Raw genomic sequence first — 22,724 nt, forward strand, 5'->3', positions numbered from 1 at the left:
TCTTGGAATCCTGTATCGGGGGTTGGTGTTGAGTTTGAAATTTCAAGTTGCGACTAAAAATGTAACGTAGCATTAATACAACGTACAATTAATACAATTACTAACGTACAGTTAGTTGGAAACATCGGGGATTCACTCCAGAACCTCAGTTATATCCTGTGAAATTATTATTGTTATTATTTTTTTTTAATTGTGAAATGATTTCAAATTTAATCTCTAATTACAGATTCTATGGTGAAAAAAAAAAAGTGAGAAACGTGATCGTAGACGTCTTGGAGAATCTGGTGTTCCTTCACTGAAGAGTAAACAAGGTAAGGTCCACAAATGTCTGTCTTTTCCCATAATTCATAGCCAGGACGAGGTCATCGATGGCCAAAAATGTATTCACAAAACTCTAGAATAAAGTGTTCCTCCAGATTTGTGACCGTCAGTTAGTTTAGTTTATTCACCATGTGACAGTTCAGGACACCTCCTCGTCTTCGTCCTCCTCTTCGTCTTCGTCTTCCTCGTCTTCGTCCTCTCATCACACCGTGGTGACGGACAGCAGCGGGTTGTAGATCTTCTTCCCGTCCGGTGACCTGGAGCCGTGAGCTAGCAGCTCCTGGATGGTGATCCAGTTGTCCAGGATTCTCCGATTCCTCTTCTTCATAACCTTCTTCTGACTCAGCGACAGGATGTTGTTGTTGTTGCTGGGCGACTCCTGCGGGGGGCGGAGCTGAGCGCTGTGAGGGGAGCAGCGGTCCAGCGTACTTCCTGTCGACGGTGAAGGTTCCCTGGAAACAAAAAGCAGAAGTTGAACCAGAGTTTAAGACACAGAGTCACAGAATTAGACGTGGTTGAGTCTTTTTTGTTTCGGTACCCGTCTCCTCTGAGGTAGTCGAGGCGACTCTGCATCATGAACTCTCGCCGCCGTCGGTATTCTCGAGCCCGGAGCAGCTGCTGCTTCCTCTCCTCTTTGCTCCAGTATCGACCCTGAAACAGTGGCACGCAATCCCATCATGCATCACTCCAGAAACCAAAAGAAGGAGAACATAAAGTGGTGCTAATTTTCCGGATGCTAACTTCAGTGTCTGAAATACGTTTGTTTATTTGACGTGCTTTTATTGTGACATGTAAACGTTCTCTGGAGGACAAGTTGATCAGAAAGCAGATGTGGACTGTTTCCATACGAGTGAAAAGCACCACCAGGGGGCAGTGTGTAGCATCAGACACATTCAGGCTGTCGGGTTCACGGTTGGACTTGAAGTTTTCCCGCCAACGTGACATCAGCGTCTGGTCATCACCAGCGTCACTACCTCATGACTCCTGGTTGTGGCGCTGATCACAGGAATGAGGCTAACGATTCCCGCCCCGAGTTTCCATGGTTACCGTGACACACTGTACCTGTTTCATCTCACTGGCGGCGTCGTCGTCGGTCGTCATGCCGCTGCGTTCCTCTCGGATCTTTATGGCTCTGGCCTTCAGAAGACGATCCCTGACCGGACGCTTGGCCACGTAGCGAGTGCCGTCGCTGCGGATTTTCACCTGAACAAAGCCAAAAAAAAGTAACTTTTACTTCTGCATTTATTTGCAGACGTCTCATATAAAGTTTAAAAACGCTCACTCTCCCACACCAAAGTCCAGAGAGAAAATCAGTGATTTTAACATCACAGCACACAGGAGTTGTTGATCCACTGCTGCCTCCATCACTAAGTTCAAATATCTTATTTTGTCACATTTGATAGCCTCAAATTACTGATTTTCTCTCTTGACTTTGGTGTGGCAGAGTGAGTGGTTTACAAAACATCTGTCTCACAGTGAGATAAAGACGTGTTCTTGTTGTTTACCTTCCACTCCATACGCTGTGGCGAGGCCGTTGGCGACGACTGCGTCAGCCCGAGCGGTAAGGCCAATCCTAACCGCGAGGCACTGGTGTGGCGCTCCTCCAGGCCACAGGGGGCGCTGTTTACGCTCCTGGGACTGGCCGGTCCGCTGCTGCTGCCTGTGCCCATCCCCCTGTCGTCGCCGTCGGCCCTCGCTCTGTCTCTGACGCGGTCCAGAGGGACGAGCAGGGCGTCGGAGGGCAGGGCCATGCAGCTCTGGTATCGCTCTAACGGTCTGTGGTGAGCGTGGTGTCGCCTGCTGAAGTAAGGACTGGACTCTGCACTTCCACCTCCAGGCCTGTAGGTGGCTCCGTCTGCAGTGGTAATGGAATAAAGTACACTGTCATGTTCGTAAAGCATGAGTGAAAGTCGTGTTTAAAGAGGAAGATCGTTGACTATGTTGCTACGTGAAGCTCAGTAAATGTTTTATGATTGGAATAGCTCCCGACAAAAGATCGCAGATTTGTAAAAAATGTGCGATATCGCAGAGTTTGCTGCTACGATCTGCATCTTCTGACTAACCTAGCTGAAAACGTGACGTTATATGGCGTCTTAATCAGCTTAAAAGCCGACAAATACCAGGAAGTCAGAACAAAAACGAAACGTACGATAAAATGTGTTTGCGATTAGCCGCCTTTTTTGGGATTTTTTTTACCATGTAGAAATGAACAGAGCACGATTTATGCGTTTTAATTTGAACTGTAGCGCCCCCTGAAGTTGTAATTTCAAGTCTCTTTTGAACTCGTCATGCTTAGAGTTCGCAATTCAAGATGGCCGCTCTGATCATGAACGCCAACGTTTTTAAGCACTTGTGTGGCAGCAGGGGGCGCTCACAGTCAGAACTGACTCTGTGTCGCACAACCAACAGAATTATAGTGTTTCACCCGTACCTGCTCTGGAGCCCCGCCCTCTTTCAGCCACACCCCTTCTTGAAGATGACCCCGCCTCTCTGGTCAAAGATCTGTTCATGAAAAACAAAACAAATATAAATTAAACACATGCACTTTTACAGAGTTTAACCGTGTGCTAATCGCAATAAAAAACAGGAGGACCTGAACTTTGACGGCGTGGAGGGGGTGGAGCTTGAGCCGTTGGCCCCGCCTCCGCCTGTCACGTCATACTTCCTGTAGCTGCTCGGGGAGAAAGAGCAGCTGAGGTTGGAGTGACGTCTCTCTTTGTCTCGCCTGTGACGCCGCGGCGTGAGCGGCGAGTTCAGAGGGGGGAGGTGACCGAGGGGGAGGAGAGGAGGCGGAGACATGAGTCGTCGCCGCCCTCTCTCGCGTTCCTCCGCCCCCTCCTCCTCCTCCTGAAGAGGCGGGATCTGCTCGGTGCTGACCAACGGCGTGCTGCGGCAGCTCTCTCCTCCAGTGTTGTAGGCGCTGGTGCTGTCCTTGTCATCTGAGCGCTCACGCTCCGGGAGCTCGTTGATGGCCGACAACTCGTGACGGTGAGGGTCGTCCTCGTCATCGTCGTCTTCATCGTTAACCGTTTCTACGGGAGAGCGTTTATTATTTTTTACAGTAACGTTAAACTGCAACATAACAAATGACGGTTATTTCCCGTTATCTTTTACTGTGTTGACAAGGCCTTTGCTGCCATCTAGTGGTTGTTATTTTGTTGTTGTTGTTGTCATGGTTACCTGCGTCCGTCTGCGCCGCCGTCGTCGCTGCCGTCGTCTCCTCCTCCATCATCCAGGCTTTCAGACATCTCTCTCGGAGCTGCTGCATCTTTTGCGCTCGCAGAATATTGCGGCACTTGAACTCCAGGTGGCGCAGTTCCTCCTCGATGAGCGCCATCTCGTGCTCGCTGAACGTCTCGTTGCAGTTCACGTCCACCACAGAAGAAGAAGAAGACGCCGCGGCGTCCTCCTCTTCTCCTCCCATTCTCACCTCCTCCTTTTCTTCTTTTTCTTCTTCCTCTTCCCGCCCCTCGGCCTCCGCCGTGACCTTACGACCTTTGGCGGCGGCGTCTCTCTGCCGTTTGTGGTTGTGTCTCTCGTACTGACACTTGACCTCCAGCAGCTCCTGGTATCGCTGACACTCTTCCTCTGTCAGGCCCGGCATCATCATCATCATCATGGTCATCGGCGGCTGGTGGTGATGGTGGTGGAGGTGCTGCAGGTCAGAGGTCAGTGAGAGGACAGAGTAGAGTATGTTAAGGACAAACGCTGCAGTACATGCGCCAGGACTGTAAGTGGCGCTGTAACGTTGCAGCAAATACAGAGAAGAAGACGTAAAATAAATATTTGTTTTTTTCGTGTGGACGGCCCCTTTAAATTTCCCAGAATTCCCCTTTAAAATGCTGTACCTTGTGGTGATGGTGAGGGCTGCACACTGCCCCGCCTCCAGCCCCGCCCCCTGGTGTCCAGTCGAGGCCGGGCAGAGAGTCCGCGCTGAGCTGAAGGTCTCGCAGGTGGAGGAAAGGGGGCGTGGTGTCTCCACGTCCATGACCCGGACTGGGGGTCGGTCTGGGGCTTGGACCGAGACCAGGACTGGGTCTAGGACTGGGTCTAGGACTGGGTCTAGGACTGGGTCTAGGACTGGGTCTGTGTGGAGCAGAAAGAGACGGTATGTTAAATGAATCGCAAACGATCGCATATTTGAGACGGATGCAAATTGTCATGCAAATCAGAACAGGAGAAACATTTTATATAATAAGTGAAAAGTGGTGCAAAATGGTTCAGTAGCGCCTCCCAAAGGTGAAACCTGGTAGGACAATGCACCGAATTTCACGAAACTAGGTGGACACATGTCTCAGCCCGAGACGAACAAAAAAGTCAATGAGGACCATGACGTCAACTCAACAGGAAGACCGCCTTTATGAATTTGGTGTCCATGTTGGCTAATTTTGTTTTCGTAAATGAAACTTGTCTGAACACTTTTATCATAGCAACAATTTTGTGCCATTCGCAGAGCTCAAGCTCCGCCCCCTCTAAGCCGCCAGGTCCTACAGGTTTTTATCGTGATGAGCACATGGTCAGGTTAAACTTCGTACAAGTGCATGTCGCTGATTTAATATTTTTCTTTTGTTTTTCATGAACAGATCTTTGACCAGAGAGGCGGGGTCATCTTCAAGAAGGGGTGTGGCTGATAGAGGGCGGAGCTCCAGAGAAGATATGTGTTAAGTTACTGTCCAGGAGAAACACTATAATTCGTGTTTGTTGTGCAACACAGTCAGTTCTGACTGTGAGCACCCCCTGCTATGATCAGAGCGGCCATCTTGAATTGCGAACTCTTAGCATGAGGAGTTCAAAAGAGACTTGAAATGATCTTCTTCATCTTCAGGGGGCGCTACAGTAGCTATATGTATATCAAAACCAACATATTCCAACACAATTTGACATTGTAACGTGCTAATTTGCGAAAATATATTACAACGAAAATGTTCCTCGGCAGATGTGGCCGCCATCTTTGTTGAAAAACATCAGCCGGCTCACTGAATTCGCAAAGCATCATGGGTAATTTCATCTTCCACTTCTTTTTAAGCCCGCATCAGAGCTCAGTACATTTTGAGGGTTGATAATAAGGGGAAAATCGCATTTCCCCTCGCTCCCCCCTACACGAGAACGCACAAAATTTACGGTTAGGGCAAAAATGTAGGGTTAGGGGAGGTATTGGGACGGGACCTATCACATTCGTAATATAGCGTTTACAAGGACGGAGAAAAACAAACAGCTGATCCGCCGGCATTTTGAAATGAAAATGAAAATAGTAGCACGCTCCACCGGTAGAATTGTCAACATGTGACGTAGGTTAGCACGTTCGTAACGTTCACTACGCTAATTTGCATGTAGTGGTGTCCCAATACCACTTCCCTCAACGAGGGGATTCTACGGTTGAGGACACTCAAAACCAAAGGGAAGTTTTAAGGGGGAGGTATTGGGATTGGGCCTTAATCTGGATTATAATCCCGTCCTGATGACATAATCTGTGCCTGGGCTGGTACCTGGGACTGGCTCCTGCTCTGAACTTCCTGGTGCTGCCCGGTGTGTTGGTGGTGTTGGTGTTACAGGCGCTGCTCTCCTGCTCCGACAGCTCCTCACAGCGAGTGCTGTCGTCCGTTCGTCCCACGCCGCTGTCCAGCTCCTGACTGTTGGACAGCAGAGGAGGGAGGAGCACGGGAGGCGATCTGTCCTCCTGCTCTGCTCCGTCTACACCGTCCTCCACGTCCACCTGTCCTCCTCCACGTCCTCCTCCTCCTCCTCGTCCTCTGTCTCGGTGGAGACGATAGTACCCGGGGACATGAGGTGAGCTCAGTGAGGCTCGAGGGTTAGTCTGGAAAAGTCCGTCCTCCAGAGTCAGAGTCAGGTCCAGGTCCAGGTCTTCTGCAGGATTTTCATTCTGTGAACAAAGAGAGAAAATTCAAAATGAAACGTCTATGAAAATCTATACTGTAAAACTAAATGAAATGAAATGAATGATGTTATACAGTATGTTATACAATATCTATGAGAATCTGTGTGTGTGTGTGTGTGTGTGTGTGTGACCTTGACAGAAGGAAGTAGAACACACAGAAGACAAATAACCGTTTCCTCCACGTTCCTCTGTTCATCCATCATCCGTTCACCTCCTCACCAGTTCACAGCAGGCTGATGCACAGTGCGTGTGTGTGTGTGTGTGTGTGTGTGTGTCACAGCTAAACTTCGTTGATTAATCTGTTTTAATTATTTTCCTGGTTTGTCTCAGATGTTCAGTTCAGAGTCAGAGACTGAACACAGAACACAGAAACATTCATTCATTCATTTATATTTAAACTGTTTCATACAGTGGTGGATTAATTTCATTGGTAACTGATCGAGTGAATTGTTGATGACACAATTTAAATATTTCTTCTTTAGACAGATTCAGTGTGTGCGCGCGTGTGCGTGTGTCATTTATTATTTGCTGAGTGGATGAAACATCCATCACTTCCTGTTCTTCATCATCAGCGACTCCCTGACAGAGAGACGTTTAAATACTGACTGATGACACACACACACACGCACGCACGCACACACACGTATTTAAAGTGACGTGTATGAATATGTCTTCAGTTCCTCCTCTGTCAGCACATGTGGACACACTCTGGGACCTGCTGCCACATTTATCATGGCCCTGTGTGTGTGTGTGTGTGTGTGTGTGTGTGTGTGTGTGTGTGTGTGTGTGTGTGTGTGTGTGTGTGCGCCGTTTACTCTCTATCATCAAATATGACAACTTTAACCAAAATCAGCAGTAAGAATCAGGCACGGTCAAAATGTCACCACAGAATCTTCTAGTTTTTGTCTTTGTTGTTGTTGTTGTTGTTACCTCAGTATCAGGTCGAGCCAGCAGCAGAGAGAAGTTGATGCTGTCGTCTCTGGACAAAATGGCGACGGCCTCTTCTCTGTTGTAAATGTCCACTCCGTTTATCTGCGAGAGACGAGGAAGAAGACTTCAAACCAGGTGTTTTTGTCACGTTTGCTGTTAAAAATACACATTTATTGGTCATTGATTGAATTTAAACCTCGGAAACACAAACCATGTGTTCACGTGTGTGTGTGTGTGTGTGTGTTTTGTTGTGTTTCCCTCACACTTGCAGGGAGACACCACATGACGACGGCTGTCATGGGAACCACTCACATCGTCTGCTGCCAGGTAACCATGACGATGTCCACTACTGCTGCTGCTCTATTCTCGTCACACTTTAAACTTTACCTTTTCACTGTTTGCTCGAGGTGGTTCAGTGTCAGGATAATGAGTGTGTGTGTGTGTGTGTGTGTGTGTGTGACACTCATCCATCTCTGTCTATATTTAGTGCAGCAGTAACCAGGCTGTTGGTGTCTCTCTCTCTGATTGGTCGAGGCTGTTTCCCCAGGTCTCAGTAATTTACAGTTTTATATATATGAGCAGAGCCCAGAGTAAGCATAGACTACAGAGACCATATAGAGACTATAGAGAGACCATATAGAGACTATAGAGAGACTATAGAGTACTATAGAGACTATAGAGAGACTATAGAGAGACTATAGAGTACTATAGAGACTATAGAGTACTAGAGAGACTATAGAGAGACTAAAGAGTACTATAGAGAGACTATAGAGACTATAGAGAGACTATAGAGACTATAGAGACTATATAGAGTACTATAGAGAGACTATAGAGTACTATAGAGACTATAGAGAGACTAAAGAGTACTATAAAGAGACTATAGAGACTATAGAGACTATAGAGAGACTATAGAGACTATAGAGACTATATAGAGGACTATAGAGACTATAGAGACTATATAGAGTACTATAGAGAGACTATAGAGACTATAGAGACTATATAGAGTACTAAAGAGAGACTAAAGAGTACTATAAAGAGACTATAGAGACTATAGAGACTATAGAGAGACTATAGAGACTATAGAGACTATATAGAGGACTATAGAGACTATAGAGACTATATAGAGTACTATAGAGAGACTATAGATACTATATAGAGTACTATAGAGAGACTATAGAGTACTATAGAGACTATAGAGAGACTATAGAGTACTATAGAGACTATAGAGAGACTATAGAGTACTATAGAGACTAGAGTACTAGAGAGACTATAGAGAGACTAAAGAGTAATATAAAGAGACTATAGAGACTATAGAGAGACTATAGAGACTATAGAGACTATATAGAGGACTATAGAGACTATATAGAGTACTATAGAGAGACTATAGAGACTATATAGAGTACTATAGAGAGACTATAGAGTACTATAGAGACTATAGAGAGACTATAGAGATACTATAGAGTACTATAGAGACTATAGAGTACTATAGAGACTATAGAGTACTAGAGAGACTATAGAGAGACTATAGAGTACTATAGAGACTATAGAGTACTAGAGAGACTATAGAGAGACTAAAGAGTACTATAAAGAGACTATAGAGAGACTATAATAATAGTCTCTCTATAGTCTCTATAGTCTACTATATAGAGACTATATAGAGTACTATAGAGACTATAGAGACTATACAGAGTACTATAGAGAGACTATAGAGACTATATAGAGTACTATAGAGAGACTATAGAGTACTATAGAGACTATAGAGAGACTATAGAGTACTATAGAGACTATAGAGAGACTATAGAGTACTATAGAGACTATAGAGAGACTATAGAGAGACTAAAGAGACTATAGAGACTATATAGAGGACTATAGAGACTATATAGAGTACTATAGAGAGACTATAGAGACTATATAGAGTACTATAGAGAGACTATAGAGTACTATAGAGACTATAGAGAGACTATAGAGTACTAGAGAGACTATAGAGAGACTATAGAGTACTATAGAGACTATAGAGTACTAGAGAGACTATAGAGAGACTAAAGAGTACTATAAAGAGACTATAGAGACTATAGAGAGACTATAGAGACTATATAGAGTACTATAGAGACTATAGAGACTATATAGAGTACTATAGAGAGACTATAGAGACTATATAGAGTACTATAGAGAGACTATAGAGAGACTATAGAGACTATAGAGTTTTAGCTAGCCAATCGGTGGCAGCTACTGGGCGGTGGCTAATAAACTCTAGGGGATCATCCTATGTTTCCCAGGTACCATGTTCCCCCGGAAAGGGACAAGGTTAGGGGATATAGAGCATCGGCACGTGACCACGGCTCAGTGGCGGAAATTACGTGCGAAAGCATACAAAAACACAGTGTATTACTTTTCGTAGCTTTCAGTACGAATCTTTAATGAAAATTATGGTGGAAAAAAGAATCGCTATATATTATTGAACCCGTTGAGGAAAAGCGGGGAACATAGGACCTGGGGAACATGGGTACACTCCCGACGCTAGCTACTGGGCGGTAGCCAATAGACACTCGCTACTGGGTGGTAGCTAATAGATGCTAGCAACTGGGCGGTAGCTAATAGACGCTAGCTACTGGGCGGTAGCTAATAGGCGCTAGCTACTCGGTGGTGGCTAATAGGTGCTTGCTACTGGGCAGTGTCTAATAGACTTTAGCCACTCAGTGGTGGCTAATAGAAGCTAGCTACTGGGCCGTAGCCAATAAACACTCGCTACTTGGCGGTAGCTAATAGATGCTAGCAACTGGGCGGTAGCTAATAGACGCTAGCTACTGGGCAGTAACTAATAGTCGCTAGCTACTCGGTGGTGGCTAATAGGTGCTTGCTACTGGGCGGTGTCTAATTGACTTTAGTCACTCAGTGGTGGCTAATAGAAGCTAGCTACTGTGCAGTAGCTAATAGACACTCGCTACTGGGCAGTAGATAATAGATGCTAGCAACTGGGCGGTAGCTAATAGACGCTAGCTACTGGGCGGTGGCTAATAGACACTAGCTACTCTACGGTAGCTAATAGACGCTAGCTACTGGCGTTTTTTTTTTTCGTTTTTGTGCACATCTGTGTGTAGTTTGTGATTATTGATTATTGAGTGTAAACATTTCCGTACCTGTAATATTCTGTCGCCTTCTCTGATTCGTCCGTTTTTAGCGGCGATGCTGTTTGGATTCACCTGAGGAGAGACGGCAGAGGGATGAATGGATGAATGACTTCATGAATTAAACACATTGTAAATAAATATGAATCCGTGGCTGAGAGTAAACAAGCTGAATGTGAGGGAAATAGAGAATGATGGAAATGAATAATTCAGTGGGTTAAATGAATCGTTGATGAATGAGGTGATTAAATGGTGGATGTTATAAATAAGTAAATGAACGGATGAATGAGAGGCTGAGTGAGCTGAAAGATGAATAGAATGCAGACATAAATTGAGTGAGTGTGAGGAAGTGACCTCTGCACAGACATCAGGAGTCAGCTGGAGGTTAATGGAGTGATGGATGAAGGGATGATGGATGTGTTTCATGTCTCCACCTCTCCGACGTAGATGCCCAGGTCGTCCTCGTCTTCTGTCCTGTAGCACACGGTCAGACCTAGCTTCTCCTGCTGACTGGACTTGAACAGCTCCACCTCCTGGAGGAAGTAAGAAAGAGGCGTGTCTAACATCAGATCGATGTGGTTGGTCCGATGACGGAGTCTACGTCGTTCTTCTAAACAAAGATATTTAAGTAAGTCCCCACTGTGATTTAGGAATTAAGTTTGTTAGTTAGCAGCTAACGCTAAGTTCCATTCAATCATCCGACTTCTACCACTTTATCCTCCACGTGAAGGTCACGGGGGTTGCTGGTGCCAATCCTAGCTGACATAAGGCGAAAGACGAGGTAAACCCTGGACCACATAGTGCTTTCAGACAGACATGGTTCTGGTTTTGGAGTTTGAACTGTGCATGAAGAACCTCCAGACTATGGAGGACAGTGTTAGACCTTTTTGTGTCCTACAGGAAATGATTATTGTCATTAGAAGAAGAAGAAGAAGAGACTAAGGGCCTGATTTACTAAGATTCCAAATAGCGAGCGCTAAATTGCTTGCGCGAGCAGAAAGACTGCGCCCGCTACTGGATTACGTTTTGCGGGTGAACTACTAACATTGCGGCCGCAATTGACTACAGGCGCAGAAGTGGTTAAGACCGCCCTATTTAAATGATTTTGCGCGAGTCAAGAGTTGTCCACATGGAGAAAGAGCAGACTCAACGGAAGCGCTGAATTAAATTTGAAGCCACTCAACAGAAAGTGACGTTCTGCGATGAGCAGATAACTGGGATCGAGGCATATATGACATATTGTTCCCCAGGTCCATAGGACCTTTTTATATTATTATTATTATAATAATCCTGCGTCGGTATTTTGGACAGCTCCATCATTACCTGACGTATCAAACAAAGAAAACTATGGACTATGGATGTTGCCGTAAAAAAAAAAAAAAGAAGGTGCTGCGCTCTCCTGCTGACTCACCTGCAGCTCACTGACAGCTGCCAGGGAGCGAGTTCTGCTGTTTTTATGGCTCTAATGGATGAGTGACTTTCTTATCAATAAGTAAATAAATAAATAAAGCGGATCATCACAACGGCTTTTTAGTCCCAGTCCGTCCCTGGATCTGTGTTCATTCAGTCAGGCTGAGTTTCCATTACGCGTGCCAACAGCCTTTGATCTGACGTCAGAGGCGACGGGACAATCGATATGATATATCTATAGCTGATTCATATAGTTACATTAAATAGTGATTGTTGTGATTATTTATTGCATTTAAATGTGTCTGGAACTGGAAGGGTTAGGGTTAGGGTAACCTGCCTGTGAGGTTTTGGTGACGTGTGCGCACTGTGCCACCTGCGCTTCGCCGTGTAGACCAGGTTAGATGGACACGTTAAGGTAAAGCGGGGTTCCCCGTTCCTCCGGTCTTAACCGGGGAACATAGGTACGAGCCCTCCTTGAACCACAAACTGCAGACCAAGGTAAGCCCATACCAGTACAAACATACATTTCTCCTCTGGATATCAATATTTAATTTATTCAGATATACCAAATAAGAAACGAATGTGCGTCATCTGTGAACGCGTAGTTGGGGAAAGCGTAATTTCCTGATTTACAAATATATATAACTATAAATAACCGCAGCCATGTGCGCGCCGCGCACCGCTGTGCCAGTTAAGACCTGCCTTTCAAACGTGCTAAATATAGACGCAAAAATAAGCACCGCAATCAGTTTCAGGTTTGATAAATCACTTTGCGCGTGCTAAAATAACATATTTACATTTTCTCCTCCCATCACACGCAAAATAGCGTGTAAACGCCCCATATTGCATATGCATTAAGGCAAGAACGCTAAATGGGTTGCGGGTGCTATTTTGCCCGTCTGAGGGATGCGCTCCTCGTTGCGCCCTGTTAGTAGATCAGCATCAACGCTAATCTGCGTGTGCAATCCAGTTTGCACACGTTTTTGCACGCGCAAAGCTTTAGTAAATCAGGCCCAAAGATGGCAGTTGGGTGGAGAACTTTGACCTGTAGAGGGCAGCATTACACCTCTGTGCTTCCATCATGGTTCAGTTCAGTTTGGTCTGAGTCAGAATGAGGTGACAACAGACAACAGGAGGACGTCCAGCAGCTCAAAAAGACAACAGACAGTCTTTGTATGAATACAGACTGTGGACGTTTGTCTCGACTTCCATGGGATATTATCCCCCCGTCGTTTTTCTGTCGTGGGTGGGCCAGTCTAGCTCCGCCCTGACTGTACCATTTCACCCTGGTAGCGAAGCGGTTGACAAAGAATGGAACGTTTTTTTTGTTGGTGTTCTTCATGGAAACAGAAACTGAAGCGAAACACAAACTTGCGTTCACGACCTGCCTTAAATTATTATCAGAAGAAGAAAAGCGTCCAGACTTTGTGACAGAAAAATTGCGATTTTACTCCAAACAAGCGATTTGGAGTTCAGACATGAACCCAAACCCCGGAGTAAGGCTAGCTTTACACGACAACGATCTGAACACAAACCGCATCTGCATGCACACGGTGACGCAAAAGTGTGTGAAATTTGATGTAGTATGCATTCCAGGTGGCTAGGTGGCACTGTGAAGCAGTAGCGCTGAGTCGCCCACAGTCGAAAACCAAAACATTAACTCGCAGTAATTGCTGAAATGACTCCTGGATAGGTATCGGAGCAGCTAAAGCAACTTGAATGTCGGACTGAAGGATTATAATCCCACGTTTGTTGTTGTTTGTCTGTACTGCACATGGATCTGACGTCAACGCGTACAGGATTATAGCCAGCGTGAGCAGCTCAGAGCACACTTTAGCGTTTTCAACCCTTTAGACGGGAACGCGACGGCTGAGCGTTTTTAAGATTCCCACTCTGGAGGGTGGCTTCATTTTTTTGCGTTTTTAAACCCCCATCTGATCTAATATTTTGTCGGTTTCACCCGTGAGCGTTGTCGTGTAAAGCCAGCCTGAAAATCTCTTTTGTTTCCACTTTAATGATCAAACAACAACAAACCACTGATGCAGAGAGAGAGAATGGGAAAAAGGGTAATTCAGCTAAAACCAGTGCTGGATCATTAGGTCACTAATCACATTTCTGAGGACTGTGGATTATTTTGCAGCACAAGCAGAAAGCAGCAGAAGAGCTTTATTTTCCTCTCTCTGTTTCCTCTGACCTTCTCTCTCTCCTGGTTCACTTATTTATCACCTCAGACTCTTTGTAAGATCTGTCCTGAACACATGGATTTATTGATCCGCTTTGTCTTTATTCCAGATGGAAACCAAAACCGAAGAAAACGAGGCTCTGCAGCGCAGACGTGATGAGAAACTCAGGTAAGAAACTCAACTTATATACTTTGGACGTTGGAAACGTGAAAAAGTTTATGAAATAAGGGGAAATACGTACAGAGGCGATTCTAGAGTCTGTAGGGGCCCTAAGCAAAAATTCCCAGGGGGCCCTTCTAACCAGTGTTCATCACCATTATGTTACAAATAATCTGACGCCAACAAAAAATGTATGAGTTCAAAATATTTGTTTTTTTTCTCGAAATGAATGAAATAACCTGAAAAAACTATATAAACTTAGTAAAAAAAATACATTACACTGTAAAGAACCCACATTATAAAACAATATAAATATATAGAACAATAAAATACTGTAAATAACCGAGTAAAAAAGATATGCATTACACTGTAAATAAACCTCTTCATTTTCCAACTTGCAGAACGATAACTTCACACAGGTTAAAGTGAGGTGGGGCCCCTTTAGGGAGGTTTCCTACTGAGATGTCATTGTTGTTTCAGGGGGACAGGGAGGCGGCTGCTCACTGCACATTTCACTAAAAACAGCCCTCAGGCTCCGAGTGTCGGGGGCCCCCTATCGGCTCGTGGCCCCAAGCGGTTGCCTGCTTTGCCTGTTCACAAGCTGCGCCTCTGAATAGGTAAGAAGTTACGCCAAATTCCAGGAACCTTGGTGGAAACGTGTCGTAGACCGAGACGAACAAAAAAGTATTTCAGGACCACGACGTCAACTCAACAGGAAGTCGGCCATTTTTGAATTTAGCTGCCGCTTTGCCACGAAACAGGAAGTTGCCCGTAACTGTTTCCTGTTCCAAAAAGGTTCAACATTCATAGAAATAAATGGCGTTGTTTGGCTAACAAACTCTTATCGAGATATCAGTAAAACAAAACAAAACTGTGTATTGTGTTATTTTTATACTAAAATACTCAAAAGAGCCCTCCCACTTCTGGCCCCTCCCACTTCTGGCCCCTTCCACACTGTGTCCATGTTTTGGGCCTGTGCTCTCCCATGTTTTCAGTTGCAGTACCCATATTAACCACTGGTGGTGTGGACAGTCTCACCTCGTACTCCAGGTCGTCCTGTCTGTCCACCTCGTGATGCGAGACGTCAAAGTAGTCGTTGGGATCGTTGTACTCAAACACGCAGCTGGAGGACGGACACAGAACAATAAGTCCTCGTCTCGTCTATAGACACATATGTTTTTGTATATATATATTAGTGCTGTGCAATAGGTTATCGCGTGCTAGCGCACGACACGTTTCCATGACGACTGACCGGAAAAAGACGCGCATGGCGTCATGTTTACGTGCTGTGCCACCGGAGTCCAGGCACCGTTTACCAGTTAGCTCCGTTTGCTGCCTTAGCTCCTTTTAGCGCCGTTAGCGCTAGAAAGTCTCCGTTTCTGTCCACGCTAAAACACAACGTCGCTGTTTTCAAAATAAAAGTCTCCATTTCTGTTTGTCCAGGCACCGCTTACCAGTTAGCTCCGTTTGCTGCCTTAGCTCCTTTTTGCGCCGTGCTGGAGCGCTCTGTTTAATAAAGGAAAAGAGCAGCGCTAACAAATAACCAGCGTACCTGTGTGCTGCGTATGTGTGCCTCTGTTTTTAAAGTTTAGCGTTAACTTTAGAGACTCATTTTAACAATCGGGAGCCACGTAAACATAACGTCACGCGCATCTTTTTCCGGTCAGTCGTCATGGAAGCGCGTCGTGCGCTAATGTTGACGGCGTTAAACGACGTTGACGGTGAAGTTTAGGAATAAAAGGTCAGAACGTACAATTCGTTGATGCCGTACGGTCCCTGGAGGTGAGGGAGGGGAGGAGAAGGGGGAGGTGGTGGAGGGGAGGAGGAGGAGCCTCCTCGGCCGTGGTGATGATGGTGACCCCGGCTCCTCGCCGTGGTCATGATGTTCTGGAAGCTGATGTCCGTCTGCGTGCCGTTGTCCACGCAGTTGGGAATCGCTACCATGGCAACAGAGGAGAGGGAGGAGCTTCCCGTCCCGTTACCGCTGCACACCAACGTACCTGAGAGGAAGAGAGCGTTAGCTCCGCCCCCCTGTGACACTGTGACGTGAGAATCAAAGACTTTAAACTACTTCCTGTCAGAACGTTGTTACCTTTCCTCCTGTGACTCTTGCGCACTGAGCCGTGTTGCTGCAAAGACTCCTGGGAGTTTTGCGGTCTGTCTAATGGAGGCTGAGATGTCCTCCGTCCTCGGACCTTAAACGACGAGATAAATAAAATAAAATAAAAGTTTTCAAAATAAAAGTCTCAGTTTCTGTTAGTCCACGCTAAAACAGAGCTTATTGTGAACTGTTTGGTAAAGACATGAATGTTTGGTAACGACATGAATGTTTGGTGAAGACATGAATGTTTGGTTTGGTGACGACATGAATGTTTGGTGACGACATGAATGTTTGGTAAAGACATGAATGGTTGGTGACGACATGAATGTTTGGTGAAGACATGAATGTTTGGTAACGACAGTCTGGGACATTGACTGAGTCTCTGCAGCTTTCAGAGCGGCTCAGTTCACTGATTATTTTCTCAGATGAATCAGTGAATCCACGATGAAGCAGAAATGTTCTTCATCCGTTCATTTTCAGCTTTGTGGCAGGAGAACCTCATTAAAGATGACGGATGGGACACATGAGGACAGATGACGGACAGATGTAGGACACATGAGGACAGATGAAGGACACATGAGGACAGATGAAGGACACATGAGGACAGATGTAGGACACATGAGGACAGATGAAGGACAGATGTAGGACACATGAGGACAGATGAAGAACAGATGTAGGACACATGAGGACAGATGTAGGACACGAGGACAGATGAAGGACAGATGTAGGACAGATGAGGACAGATGTAGGACAGATGTAGGACAGAACGTCACACGTGTCCTACCTTCGTGTTTCCATGTCTGTCCAATGGCCGCAGGGAATTAATCCAGCCTTTCTGCTGGAGAGAGGTTAGAGATCACATTTTATACATATGCAGAGACAGGTTGTGGTGAAAGGACAAAATGGACTTTTATGTCGTGTTGATCGTCGAAAGAAGAAGAAAACCGTTAGAAAGTCTAAATCATGATCGACAGATGGAAACCTTCCAGGACCAAAGAGACGCACACCCGAGCAGACGCTAACATCACAACACCACTGTTTTCAAAGTAAAAGCCTCAGTAACAGATGTGAAATGTCTCGCGTCGACAGAACAGAGCGAGGACGAGAGTCTCTGTGGACGGACGTGAGGACAAACATCTGCTCTGACATCAACGTGGACCAAATTATTCATGAGCCTGTGTGTGTGTGTGTGTGTGTGTGTGTGTGTGTGTGTGTGTGTTGTGATATAAACCTTGCTTTTGTTTATTGTTAGGTTTTCAAGTCTTTCACGTGAATGTCACAGGACGTGTGTTGGTCGGCACTGAGCGCACACACAGTAATCTGCAGGTAACACACACACACACACCCACACACCCACACACACACACACACACTGGTTTCCACGACTTCAGAGGACATTACATTGACTTCCATTCATTTTCTGCAGACTTCCTCTAATCTCTGAACTGTAAAACTGTAATCATTTACATTATTGTGTTTTCTTTATGTGGACAAAATTCAAAAGTGTGTAAACACGTTAGGTCCCCACAACGTTAGGAATATCAGACACACACACACACACACACACTCATGAATACGTGGATGCACAGCAGCTCTGTTCACCTCCTCCTCTTTGTTTCACAGCTGATTGTTATTCATTACATGACCTCTGCCTGTGTGTGTGTGTGTGTGTGTGTGTGAGAGAGACTAAACAACAAGACTTCACAGTCAATAACAGATCAATAATCACAAACATGGCGTCAGTGAGATTGTGTTTAAGAAAGAGGTCGAGTCCCTGACGACCCATTTCTGTGTGTGTGTGTGTGGGGGGGGGGGGGGGGGGGGGGGTGTGTGTGTGTGTGTGCGTGTGTGCGCAGATGAAAGCTACAGATTTAAATCATCTCAACACGAGTGTTTTTCCTGCAAAAAGAAAACAAAGAAGAGACAAAAACATCAACTGACTCCTACTGTGCTGCTGCTCATTACACTGTGTGTGTGTGTGTGTGTGTGTGTGTGTGTGTGTGTGTGTGTGTGTGTGTGTGTGTGTGTGGGGTTACTGTAACTGTCTCGACTCAGCTCTGACACATTAGCCTGACAGAAATCACCGCTAACTGAGGTGTGAAATTAATACGTGAGAAAAAGAGCTGACGGGTGAATTTGACTCACACACAGAAACACATACACACACACACTGCTTTATGTCTACGATATCAACGTCACATGTTCACGTCTTTATCTTCACTGTTAGACAGTGTTTGTAAACCACTCACTCTCCCACACCAAAGTCCAGAGAGAAAATCAGTGATTTTAACATCAGTTGTTGATCCACTGCTGCCTCCATCACTGAGTTCAAATTATTTTGTAAAATTCTGCATTAAAAATCCTTTGTTCAGATTGACCTCAGTGACACAAAGTGACCACACGAGGCAGCAGCAGACCAGCAGCTCCTGTGTCCCCGTGAGCTAAAATCACTGATTTTCTCTATGGACTTTGGTGTGGGAGAGTGAGTGGTTTACAAACTTCAGTTTCCTGTTGTTAAAGTCTGTCTAACAGTGAAGATAAAGACGTGAGACTTTAGTTAAGACTCAGCAGCAGGGGGCGCTCACAGCACCAAACACACACACACACACACACACACAGGTAATAGAAGGTGAGCTCTTGTTGTTGTTTATTTTTAAATCAATAGTCTTAACTGTTACCGACTGTGACACGTGTGAACAGGATGTTATTTTGGATTTTTATTCTTCAGTGTCGTCGTCTTTGATGATGTTGTTGATGCTGTGTGTGTGTGTGTGTGTGTGTGTGTGTGTGTGTGTGTGTGTGTGTGTGTGTGTGTGTGTGCGCGTGCGTGCGTGTGTTGGCACCACCTCCTGGGGCTTCAACAGGCGTCTCCACCCTGATCATTAACTGTTTACTGGTTCTCACACACACACACACACACACACACACACACACACACACACACACACACACACACACACACACACTCTGAGCAGAATGAGATGTGATGGTGGATCCATTTTTCATTTCCAGAGGAAGCAGAGATACAATTATCAACCCTGAGGGGAGAGAGAGAGCGGGAGAGAGAGAGAGAAGGGGGAGGTGAAAAGGAGAGATGGAAGAGACAGGAGGAGAGGAAGGTAGAATGAGAGGAGATGAAAGGAGAAGGAAAAGAGAGGAGAGGAGGATTCTCAATCATACCAAAGACATTTCTACTTCTGACCTCTGACCTCCATCAATCTTCAGGACCTTCAGGGTCTGATGGTGTGTGTGTGCGTGTGCGTGTGCGTGCGTGCGTGCGTTTTCCGTTTCGTTCAGATGAATTTCATCATCATTTCATAAACAAATATAAACATGAGAAAAACCACATTAAATCCACATTTAAATGTAAATGTTCATGAACGTGTTTGTCGCACACACACACACACACACACACACACATAATGAGGTTGTGATGCAGAAACAGCTGCAGCGTAATATGTTTAACACGAAAGCTCACGTTATTTATTCAAGAAAATGTTGCAATGACATCTTTAACCAGTCATAAAAACCACTCACTCTCCCACACCAAAGTCCACAGAGAAAACCAGTGATTTTAACATCACAGCACACAGGAGTTGTTGATCCTCTGCTGCCTCCATCACTAAGTTCAAATGTCTTAATTTGTCACTTCAGTGTTTGAAATCCTTTGTTCAGGTTGACCTCAGTGACACAAAGTGACCACACGAGGCAGCAGTAGACCAGCAGCTCCTGATTTTCTCTCTGGACTTTGGTGTGGGAGAGTGAGTGACTTCCTGTTTGTGTTGTACTGTCCCTTTAAGTGTCAGGTAGATATTTATCACAGCTGCAGTGAGACATAAATGTTCTGTTCTCGTCCTCCGACACATTACTGTGAACAAACAGTCATGTGATTGTTACATTTTAAGGCTGAAGATGTTCATGTGCGTGTGTGTGCACGTGTGTGTGTGCATGTGTGTGTGTTCATGTGTTCATTACTGCAGATCTGTCAGTTCAGGTGCAGAAAAGCATAAATACAGTCTCCCTAATGACCTCTGGTTACCGCGGCAACAGCATACCACGGACACAAATGTGACAGGAAAGTGAGGAGAAGAGGAGACGGATATGGTCAGGGGGAGAGTGTGTGTGTGTGTGTGTGTGTGTGAGGGGGAGGGGCAGGAAAGACTAGAGGAAATAAAGAGGTGGTACAAGATTAAAAACTGAGATAAGAGCAGAAAGACGGCATCAATAAGAAGAGACAGAGATGAATGAGAGTGAAGAACAGAGAGAGAGAGACACACACACACACACACACACACACACACAGGTGCAGAGCAGAAGAAACTATGAAGATTAATGATCAAATCTTGGTCTTGGAGTTCTTCATTTTCAGGTAATAGTAAATTAATAATACAAATACAATATATTATTCTACACACTATTCCTTTAACTCTGCACATTAAAGTCATAGTTCACTTTTTTCACTTTTTTTTGTTTGATTGTCTCTGACTTTTCCAACAGGAAACTGAAGTTTGTAAACCACTCACTCTCCCACACCAAAGTCCATAGAGAAAATCAGTGATTTTAACATCACAGCACACAGGAGTTGTTGATCCACTGCTGCCTCCATCACTAAGTTCAAATGTCTGATTTTGTCACTTCAGTGTTTGAAATCCTTTGTTCAGATTTACCTCAGTGACACAAAGTGACCACACGAGGCAGCAGTGTCCCTGTGAGCTAAAATCACTGATTTTCTCTATGGACTTTGGTGTGGGGGAGTGAGTAGTTTACAAACACAAAAAGTCTGTCTAACAGTGAGATGAAGATGTGTGTGTGTGTGTGCGTGCGTGTGTGCGTGCGTGTGTGTGTGTGTCTCACTGATCAGCTTCAGTCTGAAAATCAACCTCTGCATTTAAATTAAGCGAGAGGAAGGAGCTGAAGTTGTTTCAGGACCACAGACAGCTCCACCTACAGCAAGGAACGGTTCATTTCGGCACCATGGACAGCTACACACACACGCACAGACACTGTCGCCTCACTTTACTCGACGTTACAAGTCACTTCCTGTGTGCAGCGCAGGAATGCCGCCACGTTTAATCGACTGATTCGTTTACGTTTAAAGGTCACCTGGTTTCCATGGAAACGCTCCTCACTCACCTGGAGCATGACCCTGTACTGCTCCTCCTGTCGTTTCACCACACACATTTTGCAGCCCATGGTGACCTTTGACCTTTCCCCTCAGGTCAGTCCTGGCCTCTGACCTCTGACCTTTGACCCGAGACAAACGTTGGGTTGACCAGGACGGAGGTCATGTGATGAAGGTCAGCAGTTTAAAGGCACAGTCCGGAAGTTTCTGTCCTTCATTTAATCCACAGGAACAAACAGATGTCACTTCCTGTTGTGATGAAAACGTCTTTTATCCGCGGAGACGCAGACGTTCTCATTTATCGAGGAGCTGCAGATCGCTTGAGCGCCGCAGGAAACAGAGACGGAGACGAGGTAAAAGATTTAAAGGGATGAAAGAGCCACTCACGTCGTCATAGCAACCAGTCAGAGTGGAAACAAACATTCACTGATTCATCAAATAGAATAAAAATCTTCTGGGAATAAATTTAATTTTAAAGATTTTTTTCCATATTTAATTACGGATTAAAAAAATTATTTTCATAGATTTTTTTTTTTTTTATTAATCTTAAAATTATTTTTTTCGGCCGAACATTGAGTTTATTGTTGTTTAAAGATCAGTTATATATAATATATATCTATATATATGTATATATTTGAATAATTCATTGATTCATAGTTTGGTTCAGAAAAAAATTCTAATTAATGTCGTTTTTTTGTCACAAACTTCAAATTTAACTTTTTTCGGTTTGTTTTGCAGAAACTGAAAAATCGTGACGTCAAATTTGAAACAAAAGTTTAATAAAACATCGTAAAAGTGACGAATTCTTCCTGATTTTTATGACTTCACTTTAAAACTTCCTGTTTATATTTATGTTGATGTTTATCCTGCTCTGGTTTAAATGTTTGTTGACGTGTGTGTGGTTACGATGTAAATCAGCTGATTTTAAACAGATCTACGCTTTGACCAATCACAGAGCAGCGAATAAAAAGTGGGCGGGCCCAGAGTCGAGCCTTGTGGAACGCCACAGTTTAACGTTAAGCTTTTAGATAAATATTTATCAGTGATTTATTAACATTAGAACAAAACAAACAATTAGCTGAGCTCTGAATTTACCAAAATAAAATCACTAAAAGTTTAAAATCTTTGATAAATTTTTTTCTGAATTTGACCTAAAACTTGAGTTATTAATTCAAACGTCAGTTTCTTGTGCAGGAAGTTCAACTGTTTTTCGGACTAAATATATCGCTAAACTGTGTTTTGTATTTCACTGAGAGAGCGCCACCTGTTGGCTGTTCTACGCAGCAGCTGCGTGTATGCGTCCCTTTAGTGGAAACTTAACTTTCGCAGCGTCAGAAACAGCTGACGATGCCGTAAAGAAACTTAAAAAAACGTTTTTAAAAATGGTCAAAAAGAGAGTGAATAAAAAGTGGGCGGGCCCAGAGTCGAGCCTTGAGGAACACCACGATTTAACGCTTTTAGACAATAATTCATCAAT

The 22,724-nt window shown here is 44.7% G+C and overlaps 1 protein-coding gene across 1 annotated transcript; it reads right to left on the reverse strand.

Annotated features, from left to right (window-relative positions):
* Nucleotides 1-523: 523 nt before the first annotated feature.
* On the reverse strand, nt 524-21,318 carry LOC310931762 (PDZ domain-containing protein 4-like; the record flags this gene model as incomplete). The annotated part of the gene is made up of 17 exons (XM_083894992.1): nt 524-773; nt 860-972; nt 1,384-1,524; nt 1,827-2,176; nt 2,753-2,823; nt 2,915-3,353; nt 3,502-3,976; nt 4,170-4,383; nt 5,808-6,202; nt 7,148-7,249; nt 10,285-10,347; nt 10,707-10,805; nt 15,063-15,147; nt 15,778-16,024; nt 16,117-16,219; nt 16,910-16,963; nt 21,259-21,318. 17 exons carry the CDS (start codon nt 21,316-21,318, stop codon nt 524-526), a joined length of 3,261 nt encoding a protein of 1,086 aa, XP_083751118.1.
* Between the last annotated feature and the right edge of the window lie 1,406 nt (nt 21,319-22,724).

The sequence above is a fragment of the Microchirus variegatus genome, assembly GCF_963457635.1.
Source record: "Microchirus variegatus genome assembly, chromosome: 9".
In the NCBI taxonomy this organism is placed as follows: Eukaryota; Metazoa; Chordata; class Actinopteri; order Pleuronectiformes; family Soleidae; genus Microchirus; species Microchirus variegatus.